Source organism: Calliphora vicina, chromosome X, assembly GCF_958450345.1.
Source record: "Calliphora vicina chromosome X, idCalVici1.1, whole genome shotgun sequence".
Lineage (NCBI taxonomy): Eukaryota > Metazoa > Arthropoda > Insecta > Diptera > Calliphoridae > Calliphora > Calliphora vicina.
Window position 1 is genome coordinate 6,758,199 of NC_088785.1, and position 21,542 is coordinate 6,779,740.

The 21,542-nt window shown below is 28.5% G+C and overlaps 1 protein-coding gene across 15 annotated transcripts in view; it reads right to left on the minus strand.

Annotated features, from left to right (window-relative positions):
* bent (projectin protein bent) overlaps window positions 1–21,542 on the minus strand; it is a 110,127-nt gene that overhangs the window by 26,801 nt on the left and 61,784 nt on the right. For 8 of the 15 annotated variants that reach the window (XM_065514636.1, XM_065514633.1, XM_065514628.1 and 5 more), the window contains 7 exons: window positions 18,796–18,828; window positions 10,689–10,836; window positions 10,092–10,465; window positions 5,105–5,182; window positions 2,705–2,830; window positions 494–1,193; window positions 67–420 (listed from right to left, as the gene is read on the minus strand). In XM_065514636.1, coding sequence (XP_065370708.1) covers window positions 67–420; window positions 494–1,193; window positions 2,705–2,830; window positions 5,105–5,182; window positions 10,092–10,465; window positions 10,689–10,836; window positions 18,796–18,828 — 1,813 coding nt within the window. Of the gene's footprint in view, window positions 1–66; window positions 421–493; window positions 1,194–2,704; window positions 2,831–5,104; window positions 5,183–10,091; window positions 10,466–10,688; window positions 10,837–13,738; window positions 13,781–18,795; window positions 18,829–21,542 lie in introns of all 15 variants that reach the window. The other 7 variants (XM_065514634.1, XM_065514627.1, XM_065514635.1 and 4 more) reach the window with 5 other exon arrangements.

The following is a 21,542-nucleotide window of genomic DNA, read 5'->3' on the forward strand; positions in this document are numbered from 1 at the left end:
TTGCATTATAAACATTGAGAATTATTTGCTTTAATTTTCATTAATTTGCCGGCAGCCAGTACTCACCTTTGTATGGTACTTCAAGTACAACTGGTGCACTAATTGGGCCAGCAAACTCATCGGGACAGTCGATGTTAGGCTTGCTTTCACCTTTACGTACCGACAGCTTACAGCTGGATGTTAGTTGACCAGATTCACAAGTGATTTCACCAGCGTCACTGAGTTCTAGATGATTGAAGATGAGCTGATGTTTTCCACCACCCAAATTTTTGATCTCAATGCGATCACTGGGCACAATGGGTTCGCCATTGAATTTCCAATCACATGGTGCTGTTTGATCTTGTAGTTCAACATCGAGAACCAATTTCTCACGCTCCACAGCATCGGTATCCTTGAGTTTCTTGTTGAAACGATTTTGATCTAATGATAGTGAGTTAATTAGTTAATTAATTCAAACCTTTTACATTCAAGCAACAATACTCGTCACACTTACAGTTAATGATGATTTCCGCTTCGGTTTTATCGGCATTCGTGGTACATTTATACATACCGGCATCAGTGACTTTGCAATCCTTAAGTATAAGCTTACGTTTGCGACCATCTTTAACCACTTGTATACGCTTGTCTGGTTTGATTTCTTCGTCGTTGCGCCACCATTTCACTTCACCTTGAGCATCATCTATTTCACAGGCCAAGGTGACCGTATCCTTTTCGATGCATTGCTGTGACTTCAATACCTTCACGAATTTGTACGGATACTCAACAATCTTGAGTTTACATTCGGTCTTGTCCGGTTGCTTATCCAATTGACATGTATAATTGCCCGTGTCTTCCAACAGCGAGTCCTTAATGATGAGTTTCAGATTACCATTGATATCTTTCGAGATAAGATAACGAGTATCATCCGATTCGATCTTTTTTCCATCCTTAAACCATGACACATTGGCCATGCTGCTGCTGACCGAACATTCCAGCGTTGTTTCGTGCTCGGTGTAACCCTCAAGTTTCTTTTTCAGCTGTTTAGTGAATGTGTAGCTGGGATCAGCTTCTTCCACATTAAGGAAGGCCGTACTTGAAACACCGCCAATTTCTATCGTATACTTGCCTGTATCTTCTACCTTGGGTGTCGATATGATCAATTGATATGTATCGTTTTCATTCTTGAATTTGAATTTACTGCCCGGGAAGCATTCCTTTTTTTCAATTATAATATAAATAAAACATTCGACCATCATTCAAAAAATTATCAAAATATTGTTGTCATTAATGTGTGTAAGTAAAATCCTAGTGCTGTCCGTATATTTGTTCTTACTTTATTTTCATCTATATATCTGTGGAGTTTGGACAAAACATCTTAAGTCGAGATAAGAATATATCTTAGTTTTTTTTTTATAATAAAACTAACTTTTCAAAATGCTCCGTTTACACTAATCTGCTTCTTCTTACGAATATTAGTTTCTGAGATATCATAAAAAATCAACTTATTTGGAGTTGTTGTTGATTTGTTGACAACTTAATTCGCAAAAACTGTTGAATTTATCGATAATTATTTTATTATTTATCCTTTGTAAAATTCTTTGAGACAAATAATAAAGTTCTTCAAGGACAAATAATGAAAAATTGATCGATAAATTCAACAGTTTTTGCGCTCTCCTGAAAAATTTTAAAATTCCACTTTATAATGCTTTATAAAGAATAAACGAGACTAATATTTCCTAATATTTTTGTAATGTGTATCGTTTCTTCAAGTCGTTTCGGAAGCTTCATGTGTTAAAAAATTGTTAGGCTTGAACAAAAAGATTATTTATCATTAATTGAATGATATGAAATCTATTGGAAACTAAATATAAAAATTCGTTTCTAATAAAATTTACAGTGAGTAACACGTCTATTTCCTATATGTATTCAAGAAATATTTTTAAACAAAATTGCTTTAAATCCAAAAAGATCCTATTAATATTTTTTAAATTTAAGATTATTTCTGTATAAATATTGTTGGAATCTGAGATGTCAAATCTGCTATATATAATATGTGCTATATGTGACTTTAAGGGTACTCATTTAAACGCTTAAGTTTCCCATTTGTTCAATTGTGCATGAACCCACCTTTTCAATTTTGTACAAGTTTATACATTAAATTTCTCTCTATTTGATAAAAATGTCAAATAAAAATAAATTCAACAAAAGCTTTAAAAAAAAGTTTTCAAATTGTATAAATTTAAATTCTAGAAATGTTGAATGAAAGTTAAATCTTTGGAACAAACGATGGTATACATAGTTTGGAAGAATTTGTTTATGTTCTAGCTGTTGGTTAATGTTTCCATACACAATGCCATTCAATCCAATCATTTTGTTCCAAAGATACACAATTTTCACATGCACAATAAATTGATATTTTATTTGAGTTTCATTTCTCATAAAAAGCAGCTGATTCATCAATTGCACAATAAATTCAAGTTGCGAGTCGAAATTGTCGCGCAAACTTATCGAAGTTGTGCAAACGAATTTCCACACATTTTTTGACAGTTCATTGCACAGATTGCACAGTTTGCGAGGCTTTTATGCGTTTACATGAGGACCCTTTTTATGTTTTAATATTGATCTCTTAATATTTTTTTAATTTTTTAAAATTGTTATTTGTTGTTAATAATTTTTAAGCCATTATACAATTAGTTTGGAGATTATTAAGATAAGAAATACTTACATCCTTGCGGAACAACCATTTAGGTTTGCAGTTGGGCTTGCTGAAACGTGCTTCAAAAACAACCTTCTTGTCTTTGCCTTCCTTAGCGAACTGATCAATCAATGGACTTAAGAACGACTCTTGTTTCTAAATAGGGTTGATTGATGGTACATGAACAGCGTAGCGTAATTTGGTGGTAACGAACGTGGTTTCGTGGACGTTGCGGTTGTCATTTATGTTTGCGTTTATATTTATTATTTTTGAAATATATATATTTTTTTTGTGACATTGAAATTTTATAGAGAAAGGTTGAAAAAAATTTAGTTTGGTTTGCGTTGTCAAAAATGGGAAAAGAGTTTTTGTTTCTTTCTCATTAAATTTTATTTTTTATAACAAACAAAAATATTTTTATGCATATGCGATACATTGTTAAATAAAATTTTGAAATGTTAGTCCCACAAATAGTAAAAGATAGTAAGTTTATATTAAAAATTTAGCTATGTATCACATATGATTTTATTTATAATAAATAGTTTTGGCTTTATATATTTTTGTATAAAAAAAGCATTATTATTATTATTATTATTATTTTTTTGGTATTTTTAGCAACAAAAATGTATGTGGTGGTGGTGGGTGTAAGCAAGCTCAATACAAAAACAAAATATATGCATGCTTTACTTATTAATAAGTACCAAAAAAAAATTTAAAAATAATTACTTACTAAATCTATAAATTCCCAAAAAATACATGTATTTACACACACAAAAATACTTATGTTTAATTTCAAAAAGAACAAAAAAAAAAAATAAATAAATAAAAAAAAAATAGTACCAATATACAATCCTTCAGCCCAACATTGTTTGAAGTGTCAACAACTAGCTATTTTGTGTCAAGCTTCATTTAGTCGAAAGTATCGTATCGTGTAGTTTTCATTAGTTATGAAATAAAATATAGAAAATTTCAGATTTCGACAGTGCAAACATCTTTAACAAAAACAAATTGGCTGTTGTTTTAGTACACATGTGGTATTTGTTGTAGAACTGCCGTAACCGTGTTAATGAAAATAAATTCGCCTTGGTGTAAACCTCAGCAAAATCATATACGCACCATGGAAAAATATCAAAAACGAATTTTACCAATCAACATATTGCAGTTAAATCTCAAATATGTACTATATATGGGCAAAAACACAATTTTGTTTAAATTTCAGTAAATTTTTTCTTAGCTCATCAATAGCGTTTTGAATAAACAAAAAGAAGTATGTACTCCAGTATGTACTCCAGTATGTACTTTATTTTTTTTTTTAAATCTGCAAATTTTTTTAAGGGCCACCTAAAAGCTTACTTTGTATTCAGATTTGAAAACTTTCACGAAGAATCTTGGATTTGTTGTATCTCGTTTTTCGCATACAAAAATGTATTTATTCCTATTACCTTAGGAAGTTGCCACAACTCTTCCACAATGTTTTATATCTATATTAGAACTTTTTTGCTATAAATATTGGTGGAATAAAGTTGTAAATTTTATGAAATTTTCAAGGTGTACTTAAAATGCTGTCCATGCTATTTGAAAACTCAATTCACGCAATAAACCTAGCCTATTCTATTCATTCCTGCGGATGTGGCTCGACAAAAACTGAATTAAAAAAAATGACGCTAATGCTTTCAACTTCTAATGCAATCATACTCTGTATTAATCAAATTTCGTCTAAATTTGGTGAAAAAAAAAAACTAAAAAAAATTAAAGTCACCAAAATGTAGGCTTACAAATTTGGCACCTTATAATTTTTTACCGGATGGTGATTGAGTAAGTTGCTTCTCCGTATCTGCTGTGCAGTTCGTTTATATAACTCTAAATCGAAAAGTTATAATTCGAAAATAATTCTTTTATATTTTTCATCTTTAGGAAACTATAACTAATAAAGATAGACCTTGGATTCTGAAATTTGGTTGCTAGTACTGTCATTGAAACAAAAATATTTGCAATTTGGTCAATATCATAAACGCTCGATGAACAATGAAGGACGCATTCATAGATTTCAAAAGAAAAGTATTTTTGCCCATATGTATGTATGTAATTATGTATGTGTTTAACAAAAAATATTTATTATGTTGAGCTGTGTACATAAGTAGTAGATATATAAATACATTAATTATCACAAAAACAAGGGCAGTAGCTTCTCTGTCCACCTATGAAACAAAAATAAATCAATTGAGACCCTTCGTAAAAAACAACTCTACAACAATTAAAAACTACAACAGACACACATAAAGAAATAGAGAGAGAAAGTGTGCGTGACAGAGAGAGAGAGAGAGAGAAAGAATAAAAATAAAACAGAAAAGAAGAGTGATAAAAATCAAATGTAGGATAGAAAGTAAAACAGTTTTCAGTTACACTGAAGGTAAACTGATCGGATCGAACCTCTTCTCGTCGAAATGGGTGCAATGTTGGCCAATCTGGTATCAATTCAGCAAGTGATGGTCTACGTGATGTAGGTGCCTAATTATATTTCAAAGAAAAGTGTACATAAATTGTTTTCATTACTAAAGCAATTCCGGTTCTTTGTAAATATGTATGTAGTATGTATCTTCTAAACTACAAGTCCAATTGCCACACAATGTATGTATGTATGTAAGATGAAAGGGCTTGATAAGTTGACACGATAGTTTTTTTGATACTACCCTGATACTTGTATTCAAAAGTACCATAGTAAAGTGTTTGCTGCAAATGGTCTTGCAAAATTTCAAGTGCGAAATTTCGTAGTTTTTTTTCAAACCAACCAAAAAAATATTTGTTAAGATGTTGGCCTCATTTCAGTTTTTTTTCAGTTTCTTTGTTTGAGAACAGTGCATTGTCGCCCTTTCCATTCCAAAACTTGTAGTTTAGAAGATTACCTTTATTACCATTATCATTGGCGATTGGCTCCACTGTAGCATGGATTACAATATTAAAAGGGTTAAATGTTAGTGATACTACACATAAACAAATAAAAATATAATAATATTCTAAACTGATTTATTTAATTTATTTAATTCATTTTATTTATCAAGATTCAATAACCTAGCCTCTTCATCATATTCGGTTATAAAGTTCTACTTAAAATCTTAAAATTTTTCAAATATAAATAGTCATTGGATGGAAAATGGAAACGTTTTCAACACCGATTCTTAGCGGTTTATGGGTGGGTCTTGATGTAAATTTTGTGATGTAAATTTTAAATTTTAAAATATTAAATTTCTCTTAGAAACTCTAATTTTCTGAATGAATTTAAGCAGAAGGCAGGCTATATAAATAAATAATTTGATTTTGATATTTGGACGTTAAATCAGGAAAATTTTTGACATAACAGCTCTTTTGTAAAACATGTCCATCTATTGTAAATGTCAATTTAATCCCATTATCTATGCGATCGGATTTTGGAATGCCTTTAACATTTTAAGTGAGTTAGAGAGATTAATGAACTCTGAAAACGCAATAAATACCAAAATATAATTGTTGGTAGGCAAGAAAAAAAAAAAAAAAATTATCGATTAAAACCGAACCAAATCAAGCAGCAAGCTCTAGAATTTTATTAAACATAACATGATCACTATGATCTTGTTATGTATCTAGATATTGGTTAAGTACAAAATTACAAAAAAAATAAAAAATAAAGTAATTTGTCTATAATTTGAAAATCATATTAGTTGGAAATTATGTATTTTAAACAAACAATTCTGTGCATATATTGAGTAATTGTGCTGTATGTATTACATATAAGATAGATCGCAAGACATATTTCTAAATACTTCAATTCAAATCAATTCATGTACGGGATATAAGTAGTGAACATACTGGCATCACTCTACTACTTTACAATTACACTTTCCATTACATTATGAAATGAAACTATGTAGGCACAGTAGCGCGCATTCAAAAAAAAAAAACAATGCTATGCAATGCGATTTCCGATCGCTTTGCTTATAACGACATCCGACTCACCACTAACTACCACTAACTAGTTAATTGCTGTGTGTGGTCATAATTAAAATTAGAACTATTCTGCACATGTACATAAGTCCTTTTCTCAATGGTTTTGTGGCGCGTAAGAATAATTATTAAATATGTATTTATCGTTTTGATATTTTCAATTGTTGAACAAAATATTATTGTAATAATAATAATAACACAGGTCAACAGCAAAAAAGGCTTCACTAACCACTATATAGATTTGATGCTTCATGGTAACCTAAGTACAAAAATGGTAACATTTTTTAATTCTATGGATAGATTTTTTGTATCTAAAATTGCGAATTCCGATACTATTGACGTAAACTTAAAAAAGTTCCAATTTACATAACCTTTAATCTGTTTATATATTGCATTTTAATCGGCTCAGTAGTTTCGGAGTTATAATAACAAATTGAAGAAAAAATATATTTTACGTGAAAAATGGATTTTTTTGTTTTATAAAAATCATGAAAAATCGAAATGGGCAGAAATTGTTTTATTGCTTTATTGCGTTATGGCAAAGCCACATGAAATAGGAACGAAATAAGATATCGATCATAAAAATCGATTGATTCTTTTCGAATTTATTCACAATTATCTGAATTCGCTTATTTTCAGAAAAGTGTATGTGCGTACAAGCGTGTACTTTTAGTACACATTTGACTTGTGTTTTGTTTTTGTTAAAATTTGTGTTACAAAAAACATGTAAAATTTATCTAAAGTGGTGAGTTAAACAGACGATGTTTACTGTGACTCCAATCCACAACACAGAAGAATTCTGAATAAGGGGGTTGTAGCAGACACCGTTTCTGCAATGTATTTAAATAAATCGTTGACATTTTTACAACGAAATTAATAGAATTTATTTTATTAAGAAGCACAAAGAATAAAATTACAGTGGGATTGGGTGAACGAATATCGTTGCAAGCATAATCAGTGCGGTTGAAAATCACAAAACTTAGCATAATGTTGTATTTTTATGCCCGCAACTGTTTGGTAAGGTATGGTATGTATGTATGTATTTATTTATGCATTACAATACAGGGAAGCGCACGATAGATATACATATGTCTCAACTTCAAATCAAATTTACGGGATCTTAATATCTTTATGGTTTAAGAACTTATATGCCTACCTCAGATTCTTCACTTAATTCCGGCATAATATGCTTTCATATTTAAAGTTTATGAGTTAATTTACATTTACAAAATGTATATATAAGTGTAGGTATATAAAAAAATTAAAAAAGAAATATATACATATAATAAATAATTAGGAAATATTTACAAAAGTTAACTATAAATTATTATTATTATTATTATTAAAAATAACTTAATACTAAATAAATAATTAAAAGTCTTTTGTAATATAGCAACATTTAAAGCAGAAACATTGATTAGTATCTTTCAGATCCACGTTCATAAAGTTTTCCCAGTTAGGGAATTAAAAAAAAAGTCGAAATAAATCTTTAATTTATACACGTGATACAATAAATTTTAATAAAACTTCTCAAGGTTTCAGTAGATGTTTTATTGAGTTTAAACTTTTAAACGATCAACATTTTGTGACAATTTTATACATATATTTGTTTATTTCAATGAATCTCGATCAATTATTTGTTCAAAAACTTCCACAAAAATATATAATTTAATTTCGTTGAAATTTTATTTTTCATATATGTTTGTCATCGAATTTTACGTTTCCACTCAATTTTATTGTATTAGTTATGTATTTGTATAAATTTATTCTTTACGTATAGTGGAATTGAAATAGGTTATTATTAGGGGGCGGACTTTCATGCATTTGTTATTGGAAATTATGCTTAAAAATTATCAAAGTATGACCTAAGAATTTAAAAATATGCAGCTATGTTTTTATGCAGAAACATAAAATAATTTACTATGGAGCGCTCAGTATCCAAAAATTTCACAACAGATTTCCCTGCAGGTAGGACATTTTAAATTATACTAACAATTAAATAGTTAAAATTATAATCTAAAAAAAATCATAATCTTTAGCGCATCCATTATGCAAGAAAAACATGTTTGGAAAAAGCGGTTCAACAGATATGGATAAAAGTATGTGAAAAAATGTTGACCCGCCTCAGCGTACATCCGCTGTTAATAACATAATATGTCCGAAATATTGTCTGAACAATAGCTTTATAAAAGTTAGCAATAATGTTCAAAAAAAATAATTTTTCATGTTGCAGAAATATCATATGTTTTCGTGGTGGCTATGTATGAATTGACACATACTTGTGTGTTATAAAATATTTATTTTGCATAAAAGTTTGTGGAAATATTAGACAAATTAATTGAAAATCATAGTGAAGTTTGTCCTTAAATTGCTGACCACCACTGTATATAATAAAAATTTTACAGAAAAATTTGTGATTCGGATAGATAATTTGTCTACATTGTATTTGGACGTTCGAGAAAAACATGCATTTGCATATAAATCTGCCCCTAGTTAATATATATGCATAGATGTTTATAGAAATGCAGAGGGCATTATAGCTTTAGCAATTTATTAAGTAAAATCAATTAGAGTTATTGTGGCTATTATTTTTTGTTTTGTTTTTTTAGAGAGTTCTGAACTTTTGAAAAAATGCTTATTTGATTCAATTTGACGCTTCGTTTTCCCCCATTTTCTCAATCTCTGGTTATTTTTTATAGTGACGATAAACTGACAGTTCTCATACAAATAAATGTTAATCGGAGGTTTATCGTTACGAAAAACTATAACCAGATATTGAGAAAATGGGGCTTAGACAATGAATCTATATTGTTTACTCTGCACATAAACATTTGGGTTAGTGTTGTTTTTAACTATAATTATGTAGCTACCATATCAATGCATAAAGCGAACACCATAATTGAAATTATTTTTGTGACATTTAATAAGATTTTAACATTTGGCAGAATCCATCCCAAAACGTACAGAAAATTTATATTTTCGAGTTTGTCATCTCATATGTCAATGAAATTTACCACTGATAGTAAATATAATAATTAAAATATGTCCATAAAATCATTGGCTTATGGCTCGAGACTTTTTCTGGTTCAGAAATATGATGTCAAGAAGTCATATTTAATTTTGCCCCGGAAAGGATGTAACTGCACATCATTGCAAGTCGATTTGAGATGCATCCTCCCAATTGTTTATGTACAATTCCAATCGTTCGTAATATTTCGCTTGGTCTTCAATTTATTTTAAACTTTAGTCTTTTTATATTAAAAATAATAGTTAAGTAAAAGAATGCTAAGCATATATACATATGTATGTATGTATGTATGTATGTATGTAGAGCGAAAGCAAGATATTTTATAAAATAAGCATATGGATGTATGTATAGATATATGTTGTTAAGCCATTTTGTTTGTTCACGGCTTGCATAATTAAGAAGATGTCTTACCCTTTCAACTTTCTTAAGAGCAGGCATTGGTTTCTCCGTTTCTTTAAGGTCACCCCAATTGGGATCTTCTTGATCTTTGTCCCATTTTTGATAACGACGTTTCTTTAACATGGCACGGAAATCCATGCCGCTTGAATCTGATACAAATAATTGCATTTCGGCTGAATCCTCGCCATGTATATTCGAGACCACAACTTTATATTTTCCCTCATCGTTAGGCTTACACTTACGCATACATAATGTTATGGTATTTGTTTGACCATCGGTCAAAAATTTAAACCGACCACCTTCGAGAATTTCACTAATACCTTTGTAGAATTTAAACGATGGTGCTGGATTACCTTCTATTCCTACGGTCATGTAGGCAGTCGAATCTGTTTGATAATAATTTTGATAATGTATTTTTTGTTGTTGTTATTATTTTTTTTTTTTTTATAAAATGATCACAAACATATATGTGGAGATACAACACACACAAAATAAAAGACGAAAGAAAGTTTTAAGACAGAAATAAATAGGACAAATAATGATAGAAAATAGTAAAGAAAATATAAAATACAAAATACAAATGATGAAATATGAACATATTCAACTTACCTTCAACAACCGAATATGATTCTTGAACATCGATAATTGTGGGTGGTCCGCCATCGCCGATATCGCGCAACGGGGTTGATGGCTTATTGATAAGATCCTCAAGATCCTGAACACTCGGTCGACGTACATCGATTGAAGTTCTACGTCTCTGTTTTCGTTTACGCAACATTATTACATACACACACAGACAAAGACACATGAACGATGATTGACGATTGAGTTACATAAAAAAATCAAATAATTATATTAGTTTTGAAAATTGGTAAAAAGGCAAATAATGACAAACAATAATTTCTACTGGAAGGAAATAAAAAAAAAACAAAACTACAAGTTAAATAAAATCAAAAAGGAAACAAAAAAATGTTTAAATTTAAACGGTTATACAATTCAAAACTCAACAATTCTACTTTCTACAAACACTTTAACTACAATTTCTACATTTGGGAGAATCCATCTCAAAACGTACAGAAAATTTGCAATTATCGGATTTGTTATTTCCTTTTTCAATAAATATCATTGAAATCGTAGATATCAAATGCAACTGCTAGTCCCTTTGAGATGAATTCTTTTTCCATTTTTTTTAAGTATTTTGAATGGATTTTGTTTTAGTAGAACAACGGTGGAACGTTTTTTTTATTTGGTATGATATGAAATATGAATTCCGTGAATATTAGTAAAGTTAAATTATGTCGAATTATCTAACTATGTATATGAAAATAGTAAAATAAATTATTCGATAAAATCTTGTCTTATAAAGATTGTATTTTATATGAATATTTTCATAAAACCAGTGCTCTCAATGTGAATTTATTTTGTAAATTGTAATTTTTTGACAGCACTGGCATTCAATAAATGTTTAGCAAAAGGCGAATTTAACAATTGTTGAATTTTTATCCAGATGATGAAAATGGCGTAATTTTATTTAAAATAAATAAATAAATCTGCAATTTCTAAATGTATTAAACGATTTTAACGAAATTTCCAGGCTATAGAAAATATATATTTCTTGGTTTTTCATTAATAATTATTATTATTGAGTTACATATGTATTATATGTATTATAGCCTTGATAAGTTTTACGAAAATCGTTGTAATTATACGTTTAGAAACATTTCATTCTGACTAAATAAAATTCATCTGATTCGGCCACATTGTCAAATTCGCCTTAATATTAAGCCTACACGCAAGGCGAATTTATAGCTGGTAGCCTCAACTAAACAGCGAATTTGTCTAATTTTCGTATTGAATTCGCTTGAATTAGCTGTGCTGCCATGTAATATAAAAATAATTCGCCCTGCTTACACACAAATGTTTATACTACATACATAAATTAATACAAATATACATATATACATAATATCAGGCGCGGTTCCGGAACATTTTTAATATATAAATGAAAAAAGGAAAGAGAGGAAAAAATAAAAATGTCTATCTTTAAATCATATATGTGCTTTCTATATTCCCTTAGTTTTGTTAATACGATTATTTTCCATATCAAGAAAACTACAGCTTTAATTGGGAACAGTTAATTGAATAATTTTAATTCTAAAGGTAAAGGAAAATTATACATTTTCTGTATAAGAAATCGTTATAATTCGGAAAATTTAAGGAAATGAAAATAGATCTCATAACAGATAGGACCTTTCTGGTCCCACCAAATACAGAACATTACCTTAGCGCAATGGATATTTGGCTTTGGTGTCGATTCGGCTAGCATCACGTACTATCTCTTACGCTTTGGATTATCGTAATGTAAACCTTGTTGTTTACACTACATGTTCAATAACTAAGTAAGAATAAATGACAGATATGTAATCTTCAAAATGACATATTAATTAATAATTAACAACGTAATATAAACTAATTATTTTAAAGATCTTTGAAATCTATCTAGGCTTGAAACATATATAGCAAATATTATTGAATACAGAAGAGTTATCTCTTCGAAGATCTATTTTATCGTTCGAAATTGTTTGATTTCTCACCATACCTAAAATTATGGAAATAATGCTTGATAATTTGGGGAAAAAAAATAAAAATACAACCCCCTCCCCAAAAAGTTTTAGCTGGATCCGCGCCTGTATAATAAATATAACATATAACAGTTATGGATAGTTATAAATACATTATCAAAATATAAGTACTATATATACATACAAATGCATATATGTATTGAAAAACCTAAAATACATATACGTATATTTTCGGTTGAAATAAATTTTTCCCAGAAAGGTCTTTGAATTATGAATAATAATCAGAGATTATTAAAATTATTCACCAATTTTACTAAAACTACAGAATATAGAAGAGTTTAAGTTTTTTTTCTAAATTTATTTTAATTTTGAAAGATTGTATAATTTATGATTATAATACTACTACAAAAAGCAAAACTTATTCTAAAGCCAAATGAAGTTTTATTAAAATTTAACTGAACGTTTAGAAATTAAAGATTTATTTTGCATTTTTTTAATTCCCCCAATGTGTGACTTTAGTTCATGATGGACAACGGGATGGTGTCAATTTATTCGATACTTTTCTATCAGTTCTTTCTCTCTTTTAGAGAATACTTGAAGAGTTTAGACTAGCATTGCCTGTATAATTGTTATTTAAACAAGAGTTTTTATTGTTGCCAATATTTGAGAATCGCATCATTCTGGCAATGCCTGCGATTACGTTTGGTGATTATTTTTTTTTTTTGGTGACAATGACACTATGAACACAGATCCATTCCGAACATGAAATTTTTGTATATATTTACATCATGTTTTATGATTACGACTAAAAATCATGGTATTAGTTTACATACATTGTTTTCAGATTTTCAGAATCGCTTTTTTCAAATCCTTTGTTTGCAGGTTTTGAAATCATGAAACCATATTATAGAAACCTTTATAATTATATACATTATTTAATAGCCGAGGATTATTTACATACAAATGCGTGTCTAAGTAATTACACATATCAGAATAGTAATAAATAATAATAATAATAAACGTTCTAAAACTAAAGAAAAAGGCTTTAAATTTGAAATCAATTTGAAAGGCATGAACCTGTTTAGAATCACCCATTTCCCCGGGACGTGGTTTGTTTTTCTAATTCGAGTTTAATTGTTTTGTTTTTCATGAAATCACGCAATAAAAATAAAGTAAAAAGAAAATAAAATATATATAGAAATTAATTAATAACTTAAATTCAAAATAAATAAAATATAATATAAAAAAATATAAAAATTTAGTAAACAAAAATATATATATTTAATAAAAAGGACAATTATCGAGAATATTTTGATTTTAATCAATAATTGTGCCAAAATATCATAAAACTATTTACTGGTCGTGGTGCTGAAAAATGCTTAAAAAAGAAAATTTTGAATGCTGTTTTTATACCCTTCACCTTCGTGATAAGGGTATATATAAGTTTGTCATTCCGTTTGTAATTTACACAATATAATTTTCCGACCCTATAAAGTATATGGGGCATTTCATGTCAAGTGAACCAACTTTTGAAATCGATGTCTTCCGATCGGGATGAAATTTGCACCAAGGTTAGCTCTATTGGATAGTAACTCAGACACAATTTTTCAACAACATCGGTCGAGAACTCTCTGAGTTATAGGGGGTAAAATTTTGACTTATTACCTATTGTTCTTAGCAAAATGTGTCCCAAATAGTATAGATAGCTATTTCTTCGATCTTTCGAAAAAAAATATTTAAAAAAAATAAAAAAATTTTAATATTTTTTTTCCGAAATCAAAAACATTTTTGACTTTTTTTTAAAAGACGCCCTTTTTTTTTTTTTTTTTTTTTCTTAAAATAAAGTTTAGATATTTTCCTTGAACACCTACTTGGTCGCTTAGTGGGATGCGAGTGGGATATCTATCAAAATAAATATTTTGTAACTCAAAACATAAAATTTTTGACTTTTTTTGCAAAATTAAAAACTTTGTTGACTTTTTTTTTTCAAAATGGACCCTTTTTTAATCTTTTTTTTTAGGTCAAACAAAAGCTTAGATATTATCCTTGAAGACCCTTTTGGTCGCTTAGTGGGATGCGAGTGGGATATCTATCAAAATAAATATTTTTTAACTCAAGACTTACAATTTTTGACTTTTTTTTTTGCAAATACGATTTTTTTTCTAAATGGGCCCTTTTTTTAAAATTTTTTTTGTAGTCAAAAGAAAGCTTAGGTCCATTCCTTTAAGATATTTTTAGTCCCTTAGTGGGATGCGAGTGGGATATCTATCAAAATAAATATTTTGTAACGCAAGACATACAATTTTTTAATTTTTTTTTGCAAAATCAAAATTTTTTTCCAATATGGGCCCTTTTTTAATTTTTTTTTTGCTCAAAAGAAAGCCTAGGTCCATTCCTTTAAGATATTTTTAGTCCCTTAGTGGGGTGCGAGTGGGATATCTATCAAAATAAATGTTTTAACACAAAAATTTTATGTCTTGAGTTACAAAACATTTATTTTGATATATATCCCACTCGCATCCCACTAAGCGATCAAAACCATCTTAAAGGAATAGGCCTAAGCTTTCTTTATAGCAAAAAAAAAATTACAAAAAGGGCCCATTTTAAAAAAAAGTCAAAAAAGTTTTTGATTTTGCCAAAAAATCAAAAATTGTATATCTTGAGTTACAAAATATTTATTTTGATAGATATCCCACTCGTATCCCACTAAGGGACCTAAAATATCTTAAAGGAATGGACCTAAGCTTTCTTTTGACTAAAAAAAAATTTTTAAAAAAGGGCCCATTTTGAAAAAAAATTCGAATTTGCAAAAAAAAAGTCAATAATTGAATGTCTTGAGTTACAACATTTTTATTTTAATAGATATCCTACTCACATCTTCCTAAGTGACAAAATAGGTCTTAAAGGAAAAGACCTAAGCTTTCTTTTGAGCAAAAAAAAATTTTTTAAAAAAAGTCCCATATTGGAAAAAAATTTCGATTTTGCAAAAAAAAATTAAAAAATTGTTACAAAATATTTATTTTGATAGATATCCCACTCGCATCCCACTAAGGGACTAAAAATATCTTAAAGGAATGGACCTAGGCTTTCTTTTGAGCAAAAAAAAAAAATTAAAAAAGGGCCCATATTGGAAAAAAATTTTGATTTTGCAAAAAAAAATTAAAAAATTGTATGTCTTGCGTTACAAAATATTTATTTTGATAGATATCCCACTCGCATCCCACTAAGGAACTAAAAATATCTTAAAGGAATGGACCTAAGCTTTCTTTTGACTACAAAAAAAAATTTAAAAAAGGGCCCATTTGGAAAAAAAATCGTATTTGCAAAAAAAAAAGTCAAAAATTGTAAGTCTTGAGTTAAAAAATATTTATTTTGATAGATATCCCACTCGCATCCCACTAAGCGACCAAAAGGGTCTTCAAGGATAATATCTAAGGTTTTGTTTGACCTAAAAAAAAAGATTAAAAAAGGGTCCATTTTGAAAAAAAAAAGTCAACAAAGTTTTTGATTTTGCAAAAAAAGTCAAAAATTTTATGTTTTGAGTTACAAAATATTTATTTTGATAGATATCCCACTCGCATCCCACTAAGCGACCAAGTAGGTGTTCAAGGAAAATATCTAAACTTTATTTTAAGAAAAAAAAAAAAAAAAAAAAAAAAAAGAGAAAAAATTTAAAAAAAAAAAAAAAAGTTTTTGATTTCGGAAAAAAAATATTAAAAATTTTTTATTTTTTTTTTTAAATATTTTTTTTCGAAAGATCGAAGAAATTTGGGACACATTTTGCTAAGAACAATAGGTAATAAGTTACATGGATAAGAAAAAACCCCTGTTTGACCAAATTGTCAAAATTTTACCCCCTATAACTCAGAGAGTTCTCGACCGATGTTGTTGAAAAATTGTGTCTGAGTTACTATCCAATAGAGCTAACCTTGGTGCAAATTTCATCCCGATCGGAAGACATCGATTTCAAAAGTTGGTTCACTTGACATGAAATTCCCCATATATATTCTGGATCCATATAGATAGCGGAGTCGATTAAGCCATGTCCGTCTGTCTGTTGAAATCAATTTTCTGAAGACCCCAGATATCTTCGTGGTCCAAATCTTCAATAATTCTGTCAGACATGCTTTCGAGAAGTTTCCTATTTAAAATCAGCAAAATCGGTCCACAAATAGCTGAGATTTTTTTTACCTATTTTTGATCTATATCTGGATTACTAAGTCATTAATATTGACAATATGGATATCTTATGATAGACATTTCAAAGATCTTTGCAACGACATATATAAGACCATAGTAAGTTGGGCCTACAATGGGTCAAAATCGGAAAAAAGAAATTTTAACCAACATTTTTTTTTTCACCAAAATAAAATTTTTTTTTTAATAAAAAAAAAAATTTAAAATTTTAGATTTAAAAATAAATAAATTTTAAATAACAATTCGAAAAATTTTTTTTTCCAAAAAACTAAAAAACAACTTTGGAAAAAAAATTTTGTTTACCTAAAAATATTTAAAATTTGTGGCGGCATGAAATAACCCCCCAAAAATAAAATGAAATAACCCCCAAAAAATTAGTACAGAGAGCAACAACAACGATTTTTGGGATGTTATTTCATTTTTTGGGGTATTATTTCATTTTTTTAATTGGGGGATTATTTCATATGAAACAATACCCCAAAAAATCAATATGAAATAAGTCCAAAATATAAATTTTGGGGGATAATTTCATTTTTTAATTTATAAAGAAAACGAAAAATCTGTATATGTCCCGATATATTAACCATTCACTAAAAAAAATTGTGATATCAGTTGAAGTGATAATTTCGTAGAGTTAAGATCGTGATAAGTTCGCAGTGCAAAAAAAGTTGTAAAGAATAAAAATTAATTTTGAAATTGAAACTGGGTTCAGAATGACATTTTTTAATTCAGAATGTCAAAAAGTTGGTATTCAATAGTACAAGTAAATATAGGAATAGAACTTGCAAGACAAGAGTAAGTGTGCTAACAGCTGGTAACTGCTTATTTGCCAGGAATTATGTTTATCACAACCACAAGAACGAATAAGAATTGTATTTAAACAAATTGTTGTTATACTTTGTTTGAAAAATAACAAAAATGTGTTTAAACTATCGAACATTATGAAAATATGACCTTATAGCAGACCATTTGAAACCCCAAATAGTTTTTGATCACCTTCACTGTGTTTGGGGACTTATTTCATTTTAAAAATTGGGGTTCTATTTCAAATGAAATAAGACCCCAATAATGTGGTGTTATTTAATTTTTGTTTGGGGAATTATTTCATTTCGTTGGGGTCTTATTTAATTTTCAAAGTATAATTTGGTGAAGGGTATATAAGATTCGGCACAGCCGAATATAGCTCTTTTACTTGTTAATTGTGCCCTTCTTAATGTGACTTCTATTTATTCATTTGCGAATCCAATAAGAATGCGGGAGTCGATAGAGTGATTTCTGTGTGTCCGTCTGGCAGTCTATTGAAATTAACATCAATATATCCGGAAAAGAATGACATTTCCAGTACATATACTGTCATATGAAATTTAGATTAATAATGGGCCAATTTCACTTTTTTAAGCCATTTTTTAAAACAAAGTTTTATTCTTTTGTGTGTTCTCAGCTGAAGGGTATAGAAGATTCGGCTATGCCGACCATAGCATTCTAAATCTTTTAATATATTGTTTAAAACATTCAATAACCTTCTGCTAATTAGTTATTCGATCATAAATATTTAACTGACTGGTACTTTACTTAAGAGCATGCTGTATAAGTATACTTAATTATTGAAATAATACGTATTATAATATTAAATTATTGATAAATGTATGTAGACAGACATTAATTTTAGATTGTTGTTTGGTTAAATATAAATTTATATAACATAAGAAAATTAATTAATGCAAATTAAAACCAACTTTTCTACTTCATTACTAAAGCTTTAAAAACGTTTTATGGGTTTTCTTGTTGTTGGCAACCAAAGCTTTACCATTTTATATTTAATCAAGACTAAGTAAGTAAGTAAAAGGTCTTTAATACTTGTTAACACTACTAAGTTTTAAAACAAAAAACCAAAAAAAAAAACGCCTATTTTTTTTGAGAATTTGTGCGTTTCTCACCTGTCCGTCACCAACTTCTCCAGGTCTCAATAACTGCAAAATTTTGCAATTGCAAACAAAATATACATAAAAAGTGTTAACACATTTAATTCTTTGGCACATAAAATTATTAGTTTTACATACAATTATTTAATATATAATGAAATTTTAAGAGAAATAACATAGGGCAATAAAAAGTCTTTTTTACTTCTGTGGCGTATGTTTTTGGAGTCAATTTAGATACATGCCATAATAAAGTCCTATGCCTATAAATTACCTTTTTTTAGCAAGCTTCGGATCTAAGGATGAAATGCGTTATATTTTATCATTCCCGATAGCCAGCGTCAATTGAACAAAAGTAAGTTATAAGCTTGGTACTCCATTAACATACATACATATGTATGTATCAAAATTGACTAAGAAATCCCGTGCCGTCGAATGCGTGTTGCCCTGTGTGATTTATATAATATTATAATTAATTCCTATAGCTTTGGAGTAACACTTAGTTTTAATTTTAATTTTTATTTAACTTTATTTATTTAAATTATTATTTAATTTGTTTTATTAAGGCATATTTGAAATTTATGATGATGATATTTGTTGAGCTGCTAATCTATACGTTTATAATTGTGATAGTTAATATTATTAATATTTATTTGTTTTAGTTTGTTACTATATTTTTACTACATATATGTATGTAATTATACGTATGTAACTGTAATGCTCTTACAATGCTTGACAAATGAAAACTAACTGTGTGCTTTGATACTCTAATTAAATTTTGTTTTATTTATCAAATTCTTCTTTGATAACAAATAATGCCAGCTGTATATTGTAAAAACAAAATAATGTGCAAAAAAAAAACGCCATAAATATAAAACTAATTATGCAGCTGCCAAGGAAAATGTTCACAAAAACCCCAGCCAAAGGCCAGCCAGACATTTTTATGATTAAATCATTATTACATTAGATATTTTTACAATTCATATACATATACATATACATGTATATGTTTTGTGTATGTGTATAAATCTACATGTACGAGTATGTATGTAAAAATTTATAATATTTAAAAATTTGCTCGTGTACAAATACGTTTTTCTTAAATCAAAATTAAATTTTGAATATTCAATAAACAGTTGAAACATATGCATAACTATTTCGAAGAATAAGTTTAAAATTTGATCTAGAACGAATTTTAAAAAAATAATAATAATTCAAAATATGTATCGCAAAAGTTTAAACTTTTGAAGTTTATTTAACACATTGACTGCCAAGGCACTTTCAGCAAATAAGATGCTGGGGGCCACAGCATTTTCTTTGCGTAATCTCTTCGAAAACGTCAATATTGGAATTTAGGCTACTGTCAGTAATATTTACTGCTTAGAAACAGATTTTTTTTTATAAATAAGAGGGACTTCCGAAATGGCGAAAAAGAATTTTTTATTGGATACTGAGTTAGAAAAAATACTCAGTACAAGTTCAGAAAGTGATGAAGAATGTGAAGATTACAGTTTTGATGAGGAACTACCAGACAACATCGTAAAAATTCTTAAAATCCAGCACTATTGTCTGACATGGCTAGAGAGAATAACAGTCGTGTCGGACATATGTGTCCGACGTGGCGTAAACCGCATAGTGCAGTGTCACACATAAGTGTCCGACGTGGCAGTCAATGTGTTAAAACACTATGCACATATGTATAACATTTTGTGCAAATTTGAACAAATTTGTGTGAATAAAAAGTGTTAATATTTATTGAATTGTAGAAACATATGCATATTTCGAAAAACGTTACGGAAAATATGTTTCAAACCGTTTTTATTTGACCAACCAATGTTTATAAGGCGTATACTTTTTGATTGAAATCAATACAATGACTTACAATAGAGTATACGCCCTGAAATCTACTAACAAAACAGTAGTATTTTTGTAAGAGAGAGATCGAGAGACACAAGCAAAGCGATAAAAATAAATGCTAAGGCGTATACTTAACAGTGAAATTAATACAATGAATAAAGTATACGCCATTAAATCTACAAAGAACACAGTACATAAAATATGTATGTATCAGGGATGGCAAATGACTCATTTGGTACAATTTGAAAATTTATTTCAAAGTTAATATATTAAAACCAATTTACGAATTTATATTCTCTAACAATTATATCAAAATATTAACAATAAACTTTTTAAAATTATACTTTTGAGTTTTTGAAATAAAGAAGAAATAGCGTCATTTGACTAGTCTTGTCACCCTCGTAATTTTAAGTGTTTTTCAAAACCAAAAAGTATATAAACAAATTTAACCCATTATTATTGCCATTATTATCTGTTGAATATGAATATCCATAGAATTTGTAATTCTCAATGAGAGCATTTTTCTGCTGTGGCTAAAAAATGTTAGATGGGTGACAAAAATTCGATAATTTAAACTACGATGCTGCATTATCAACTGAATGTCTGTTGCTAGAACCAAAAGAATGAATGGATGTAATGGAGTCGATCCAAATTTATTCATTACAACTGTTTATTTGTTCATTGTAACTTTAAAATGATCCCGAAATTTTACCGGAATTTCAAAAAAAAAATATTTATTTTGCTACAGAATATTTATTTTGGTACATTTACAGTCAAATTTTACAATTTTTAAATTCCATTTGCCATCCCTGATATGTATGTATGTATGTATATTGTAGAGTTAAGCTGAGAGAGAGAGAGAAAGTAATAAAAATAATCCTTGAGGTTAAAGTTTTACTTAATAAATG